Here is a 7,942-nt window from a genome sequence, read left to right as displayed (position 1 = left end):
CCTCCTTTCAGGTAGTTGTAGAGGGCAATGAGGTCTCCCCTCAGCCTCCTCTTCTCCAAGCTAAACATGCCCAGTTCCCTCAGCCTCTCCTCATAGGACTTGTGGTCCTCATAGGAGCTTGGTGGCTCTCCTCTGGACACGCTCCAGCACCTCAATGTCCTTCCTGTAGTGAGGGGCCCAAAACTGAACACAGCACTCGAGGTGAGGCCTCACCAAAGCCGAGTACAGAGGCACAATGACTTCCCTACTCCTGCTGGCCATGCTATTCCTGATAGAGGCCAGATACATATTTGTTCTGGTCCTCTCTACAGCAGCCAATTTACTCATTGCTGAAGCCCCATCGGCTGCTGCAGCGGGGCTGGCGGTGGCTACTCACGTTTCTAAGAACCTGGAGCAGTCCTGGTGCCCGTAGATCTCCGCAAGCCTCCTGGGAGTGTCTCCGAAGAGGTCGGCCGCGTCCATGGCAGCGTGCAGGGAATGGAGGGTGCGAAGAACCCCCAGTCTCCCCGACTCCGCAGCAAAGTGAGCCGGCGTCCAGCCCACGTCGCTCCGCAGGCAATGCCGGGCGCCGTGGTCCACGAGGAGCCTCACCAGCTCTGATTGCCCTGGTGTGGGGCAGCAAAACAGGGAGAGAAGATGCACCTGCATTAGAACTTTAAACCTTCAGGATGAAAAAGAGGGTGGCACGCACCTCATCATGATTCCCTCAGTCATATAATGATGGATTTCGCCCATGACCCGGCTGTTTGATTTATCAAATAAATGATACACATCCAAAAATGCTGATTTTTTTTTTTTAATGCAGATTGCTTCCAGAAGCTTTTTACAACAAAAATGGCAATAAAACAAAAAAGCTTTCTACTAATTTCTGAACAGTACATCTCAATTGGTCATTGACTAGTTGGCTCTTGACTACTTTTTTGCTTCATTTTGGTTTTTAACTCAATACAAAATAAAACATTAAAAGAAATGGAAAATGCATGAACAGCTTTACTAAAACAAAAGTTTGTTTGACAGAAGATAAGGAAGTTACTTGTTTTCATTCACCTTCACATTTTTCTAATTTGTGGAATTGCTTAAAGAAGTAAAAAACGGGTTTCCTGCCCACTTCACCCTGCCTTTACTGAGCTAGATGTTCGATACAGCACCTGGGCCACATCAGCAACTCACCAGCCTTTCACAATAACCTATAGATATGGAAATGTGCTTTTCTTGCCAGCCATAGTTTTCAGTGTTTATCATTTTGGGTTTATCACAGACGGTCATAGCATTTATAAATCCTCATTCCCTGATTTCATGCTTTGACAATTTACATTTTTAATCACGCATTAACTTTTTATATATAATGTTGCTGTATATCTATATATACATGAAACAGCTTTACTTAAGTAGCTCAGTTCCCTCTTCTGCTGCCCAAATGAGTAATCAGGGCAAAAGTAAAGCATGGTATCAAGTGTAAACCAGTAAATCACACAATTTCTGGGCAAAGACAGGTGCCATGATGGGAGATCCCAACGTGTAACGAACACCCCCGCACAGAGCAGTACAGGTTCCATTTCCCATTTTACACTGTGTACAATTACCCATTATATATTGTTGCATTCATCTCTTCTCGGGGCTGCAAAGGGATATCTGACTTTAACAGACACTTCGGGTGGTGAAGGACCAAATGGGAGCTGCAAACAACTCAGGCCCTGTGTTGTTCCTTTGACCAGATGGGATAAAGGGAGAGCAATGTAAAACACGCTGTAATTACTTTGCCTTACTGATTTTGATAAATAACTGGCATAAATAGAGTGCGTTTGACTTTCTGCTAATTTGTGTAGGTGTACGTGAGAAATAACTCCTCTGCACTGCATGAAGACACCACTTAGAAAAGTAACATGAGGGACAAGCAGGCATGCTATAAGTACATATCATGTAAATTGTAGATTTTCACACAGGACAGAAAAAAAAAGCTAAAAATCAATTACCACTTTGGTGGTAATTCCATAAATTATTTTGAAGGCAAGTGTAGGGTCCTGCAGCTGGGGAAGAAAAATGTCAGGCACCAATACAGGTTAGGGGTGGACCTGCTGGAGGCAACCTCTGAAGAGAAAGATCTAGGGGTCCTGGTGGACAGCAAAATGACAATGAGCAAGCAGTGTGCTCTTGTGGCCAGGAAGACCAACGGAATCCTGGGCTGCATAGGGAAGAGTGTGGCCAGCAGGTCAAGGGAAGTCATTCTCCCCCTCTACTCTGCCCTGGTGAGGCCACAACTGGAATCCTGCGTCCAGTTCTGGGCTCCCCAGTTCAAGAAGGACAGGGAACTGCTGGAAAGGGTACACAGAGGGCTACAGAGATGATAAGGGGTCTGGAGCATCTCTCTTATGAGGAAAGGCTGAAGAACTTGGGTCTTTTTTGACTGGAGAAGAGAAGAATGAGGAGGGGACCTGATCAACACCTATAAATACTTAAATGGTGGGTGTCACGAGCATGGGGCCAGCCTTTTTTCAAGGGTTCTCAGTGACAGGACTAGAGGAAACAGGCACAAACTTGAGTATAATAAGTCCCACCTAAACATAAGGAGGAACTTCTTCACTTTGAGGGTGGCAGAGCCCTGGAAGAAGCTGCCCAGAGAGGTGGTGGAGTCTCCTTCTCTGGAGACATTCAAAACCTGCCGGGACACGTTCCTGTGCAACCTGCTCTGGGTGGACCTGCTTTGGCAGGGGGGTTGGACTAGATGATCTCCAGAGGTTCCTGCCAACCCCATATCATTCTGTGATTTTGTGGTATTTTTCTTTTTTCCTCCTTAAGGACAAAAGGATCATATATGAGCTGTGACTATCACCAGTGTTAATTGCTATCATCATAGCAAGATGTAATTACAATCAACATTGCCTTTTACGATGCCAGTGCTGTGGTTCCCAGAGGTAACATGGCAGGGAGTGCCCTTACCTTTTGCCGCAGCCCAGTGCAGCGGGGTCCTGTCATGCCAGTCCACATCCTTGTGATTTGGGTCACAGCGCCCTGTCCTCAAAATCTCATCCACCAAGTCATAGTCCCCCAAGGCCACAGCTTCGTGGAGCTCTGTCATGCTGCGCTCTTCAGAAAGGTGCCTGGTAAAAGGGTGATGGTCGTTTAGTGGGTGGTCGCTGACGTATCGGCTCCTCTCAAGAGCAATTTTAACAGATCAAGCAGCATCTGGGTTAAAAATGAGACACGCACAGTGAGAAACCAGGATTTATAAAACTTAAAAAAAAAAAAAAGGAAAGAGGAATGATAGGAAGAATAAAAATAATTTATCTTCAAACAAGCGATCACAAACTGATGGTGATGTTGAATTTACAGCCATGAAAACCCGAGGTAAAGTGCAGCCCTTTATATAAAAGGCAAAACCACGTTGCTTTTCTCCAGGATGTTGCTAACGAACAGCCAGCTCAGGCCAAACATTTGCCACAGGGCTGTTGGTACTCACTTGCCATGGAAACTGGCTCCTCCCTGGCCAGTGCTGCAGATCCATTATTGGTAGCTTTCTATTGCAATGAAAGAAATGTCTCCGCAACTATCTTCTGATCTTCTTTGGTGCAAATAATGCAGCTAGGCCATGTTGCTTAAGAATCTCATCTCCATAGCAGGGCTTTGCACTTCCCAGGCTCATACAACAGACCCCCACCAAGAAATGCAAGCAGCTCTTCGGCCCTTGCAAGGCTGTGGATTTCAATAATTACACCTGTGTTGGGGGATATTTCCCAGCTGCTTCCCTGGCAGGGGATTTAAGCAGCTTGCAAGGATCACCGTGGTATCCCTGAGGATGGAAACACGGCAATATTTTCTCCAGTCTGGCCAAATCAGCAGGGAGAAAACTTGTATATTCTGATATCAACAGCTGGTGTTAAGCTAATTAGTCCGATTGCCCTCATGCAACAGAAGAGTTTTAGGGTTTGGTCCAGCTTTTGCATCACGTTTTCTTCATGGAGTAATTTTCACAGATTGAAAAGGGTGTGCTTTCCACATTCAGCATCTTGGAAAGGAGCAACATTGGATCTTGCAGGGACCCAAAGAGGGAAGGTTTGCAACCATAGGGGCTACATCCTGGGAGCCAGAGCAGATGGGGCCGTTTCCCTGACCCCAACTCCCATAAACCTCCCAACCACATCCCAAATCCAGGCTGGAAGGACACACCACCATCTCTACCCTGCTTTCTTGTAAGAAAAAGATGAGATATGAAGATCAGAGGGACTCACAGACTGCTTCAGTAGGCTCCCTGACTTAGGTGGTTAGACTACGTAGACCAGATCCAAGAGAAAGAGCCATAACATGATTTCTACTGAGTTTGACTTCTGAACATCTGGGAATAACTGACTATATTAAAAAATATAATAAATTTTGGGGCTCCTCAGTGGGCCACAGAAGTATCACTGGCTTGGGCATGTCTCTGTTACTTTAACCACTCACACACCTCCTCCTCCTTCCCTCTCACTAACCTTGAAGAACCTGTTCCTTTAGATTAAGCAGAGGTCTTCAGAGTTGTTCTCCAACTTTCATCAGCATTAAATCTATCCTGAAAATGTTACACTTTAATACATCCCACCTATCACTGAAATGAGTTCTGGACAAAAGTACAGAAAAAAAGAAAGAATTTTGCACCTTTTCATACAACTTTCGTATTCCTTCCCAAGGAAATGTCAAAAAAAAATAATAATCAAAGTTTAAAAATACAACTTAAATTTCAAGCACCTTTGTGCTCTGCCAGCTTCAGATCATATCCACACACATACAGGCAAAGGGAGGGGAAGATGATCCCACCCCAGGAGCTCACCGGCTCTCCAAGGAGACGGTCCACAGGTGCAGCTTCATAAACAACTGAGGCCAAGCCAAGTTTTGCCATCCCTCCCTCCGTCCCTCCCCTGCTGCCTGCCTTTGCCAGCCTCCAACCTCCCATGGCTGTTTCATCAGCTGGATTAACCTCTTGATCTCTCAGAAAGCTCATCTTTTATTATCGGTACCGGTTTTAGGGTTAATTCCCTAAAGTCAGTGCTATTGAGGGGGCAAACGCCGGGGGTGCACAGATCCACCCCGTCCGTGCTTGATCCACCTTAAACCTCTCCAGAAGCTGTGCCCAAAAGCGGGAAGGTTTTCCCTCGGGGGTTGTTATCCCTTTCTCATAAGGCCAGAAGGAAAGAGTTGGATTTTTACAGAGGGACCTGGAGGCGAAGGTCTCCCCTCCTTGCCCAGCCCTAAGCGTCGCAGCTCCTCGGGGGGATGTTGCAACCCATCCGGGGAGATTTCCTCGCCAGGATCCCGGTGCTCGATCCAACCTCCACGCTGGGCAGCAGGGCAGCGAGGAAAGCCAGAAATTCACAGCCCCATGCAAACAACCCCGTGTCTAAACCCATCCCTGCCCTGCAAAGGCACAGCCTGGCCTCTCGGCAGCCGCAGGGTCCTCTGGGGCCTGCGGTGTTTTTTAGGGATGGCTCCATGCCGGAAACTTGTTTTCCAGGTCCGGGGAAGATCTCTCCCAGAAAGATTGTCTCAGCTGAAAACTAAGGCAAAGTTTGGTCCCTCCCCTTCGGGGAGAGCCCGGCAGTCGCTCTGCCCGCGAGAAAGACGTCCTCCTGCGGGAACAGCCGCCTCTCGCCAAGCTCCAGAGGGCTGTGGACGGCCAAAGGGTCCATCCTGCTCCTCCAGCCAGCGGGACAGGAGCGGAGGGTGGCCGGGACACCACACACCAGGTACATTGCACGCCGGGTGCTGCTAAAGGGGAAGAAAAAGGGTCTGGGGAGGAGCGACGGCGCTGTGAGGGGATTTCAAGGAAGTGGGGAGTTTCTGCGAAGCCTCTCACGCCGCTCGTTGGTGGTCCTGCTCCTTGGCTTCAGCCCAAAGCATCTCCCCAATGGGGGCTCGCACCCTCCTTCCTCCCTTCCAGCCCTTTATCTGGCCCCAAATTCCTGCATGTCCCTGCGGAGGGGTGGGATTCACGGCGGGGAAGCTGCAGGGAGGGGGGGATGCGGTGACGTCCCCCTTCCCCACTGTGTGTAGGGACAGTGCTCCGGGAACACGGGGATTTGAGTTTTCCCCTGGGGAAAAGCAACCCCCTCTCCCGAGACAGACGTGGGATGGGAAGCAGCAGTCCCAGGCTGCAGCAGGGGAAACTCAGACTAGATGGAAGGGGGAAAAAGAATAATTCAGAGTAAGTGTGATTAAACCCTGCTTCAGGCGTCCAGCTTTGGAGACGTGCCACAGCGGGGCAGCCCTACACGTGCCCTGCTTTGAGCAAGGGTTTGGACTAGGTGACCTCCAGCAGTCCCTCCCAACCTAAATTCTTCTGGGAGGCTGAAGGGGGACACAGAGCAGGAGGTTTTGGGTGCTCTGCCCGCACGGTGTTCATCTCCTCCAAACCTGGCATCTGCAAGGTGGATCTGCCTGTGTGGGACCCTGCGTCCTGGCTGCTGTTAAGAGTCAGTGCAGAGACGGTGGGTTTAGGATTTGGTTCCCTCCCCCAGTGTGTTTTAAACCTGATGAGCTCAGATATAGGTGACGAGGTGGTGGTGTGACATTAGATGAACCTGCTGGGACAGCCTGCCCGTACTTTGCCCCGTGACACAGCCATCTGAGCCTTTCCAGGAGAAGCAGGTGGTGGCTCTTCGGGGTAGGAACCGAGGGCAGCAATGACATCCAGACTTCCACGTATTAACCCCACTGACGTGATCTACAGCAGCCAAGAAGCTGTTGTGACTTACTGCTGGGGCAGCTCTAGGAAGAAACCAGAGATGCTAAAATCTCCATCTCTGGCTGTCATTAGTGGTTGGCCTCCCCTTTTTCCCTGCCTGCTGGAGGTGACACTTTCTCTTTTCAAAATCAGCCAAGATCAGGGGGGAAGAGACCTTTCTGCAGTGGAGTCGTGCTTGTAGAGAAGTGAGAGGGGACATTCCCGCTGGGGGAGGAACATTTGGATTTGGCCCTCGGATCCATACGCAGTCTTCAGTGCCTCCTCCTGCTGACTCCAAAGCTGCTCCCTCCTGCTTCCACCTGACGTCCCCACCACACAGCAGATAGACAGGTTTTCCACCACCCAGGTCCTGCTTCAGGGCCAAGCAAAGGGTGAGAAAAGTTGCTGCATTGCCTAAAACAGGGCATTTAGGAACAGGGACCAGAACTGGGGCTCTCAAGTAAATGCTTAGAAGTGCATTTAACACTTAAGGGGGGTTTTTCCCCCAGATTCAGTGAATGGTGAAATGTTTTGGTACATGGGGTAGAGACTATGAGGTGATCCCATGAATCGGTGATGAGAAATGGCTCTTTGGTTCAATCTGCAGTGCCAAATCAGGCAAGGGTTGTACATAAAGCAGAGTACTCAGAGCTCAAGAAGCAGACAGTGACACCTCCATCTGGTGAGAAATATCTCACTGAGGGGTGCGACCAGGAGGAGTGTGTGGAAGTACCCTGAGATGCAGCTGGGAGGCCCTGGTCTAAGCCAGGATGCAGGAGCATCACCCAAAATTCTAGGAATCGCCCAGCGGCACCTTTCCTTCTCTCAGTCTCCATTTCCCATCTTGAGAAGGGGGATGTACCATCCTTCCCCAGCCCCACACGCTGTCTGTGCTGGTGGTGATGTGTTATCACCAAATGAGTGAGGCCAGCATCACCTCTGCAACAAGTCACACCAAGAGGTGGATGGAAGCAGGCGTTAAAATGTGCAGTGTGCTTGTTTACTGGGGGAAAAAAAAAAAAAAAGTAGCTCAGAGCAGTAGAAAAATAGACATTTGCATTTTGGTGACAGCCCCAGCAGTTTACACCCTGCGACACAAAAGGCCTCAGTGTGAAGGACTCTTTCTTTCAGCTCCCCCACATTCCCCAAGCACAGCTCCCCCGCTGTGGCAGCCTCCAAATAAAGGACAAGCCAAGGTCAGGAGAAAAAAAAAAAAAAAAAAAAAAAAAAAAAACCCACAACAAAAAAAAC

General features: G+C 49.1%; 2 protein-coding genes across 5 annotated transcripts in view; one reads left to right on the top strand and one right to left on the bottom strand.

Moving 5' to 3' along the window:
• ANKRD66 (ankyrin repeat domain 66) overlaps positions 1 to 3,409 on the bottom strand; it is an 8,917-nt gene extending 5,508 nt beyond the window's left edge. The window contains exons 1-3 of one of the 4 annotated variants that reach the window (XM_014958189.1): positions 3,308 to 3,409; positions 2,938 to 3,183; positions 377 to 605 (exon numbers count right to left, since the gene is read on the bottom strand). In XM_014958189.1, coding sequence (XP_014813675.1) covers positions 377 to 605; positions 2,938 to 3,076 — 368 coding nt within the window. In that variant the 5' untranslated portion in view covers positions 3,077 to 3,183; positions 3,308 to 3,409. Of the gene's footprint in view, positions 1 to 376; positions 606 to 2,937 lie in introns of all 4 variants that reach the window. The other 3 variants (XM_014958190.1, XM_014958188.1, XM_014958187.1) reach the window with 3 other exon arrangements.
• A 1,979-nt stretch (positions 3,410 to 5,388) lies between these two features.
• LOC106897519 (platelet-activating factor acetylhydrolase-like) overlaps positions 5,389 to 7,942 on the top strand; it is a 27,596-nt gene continuing 25,042 nt past the window's right edge. Inside the window, exon 1 of the transcript XR_001413779.1 lies at positions 5,389 to 5,714. The gene's annotated coding sequence lies outside the window, so the exon portion shown is untranslated. The remainder of the gene's footprint in view (positions 5,715 to 7,942) is intronic.

Source organism: Calidris pugnax, unplaced genomic scaffold, assembly GCF_001431845.1.
Source record: "Calidris pugnax isolate Ruff unplaced genomic scaffold, ASM143184v1 scaffold276, whole genome shotgun sequence".
In the NCBI taxonomy this organism is placed as follows: Eukaryota; Metazoa; Chordata; class Aves; order Charadriiformes; family Scolopacidae; genus Calidris; species Calidris pugnax.
The sequence above is the reverse complement of the archived record's forward strand: the minus strand, read 5'-3'. Positions and strand labels throughout refer to the sequence as shown.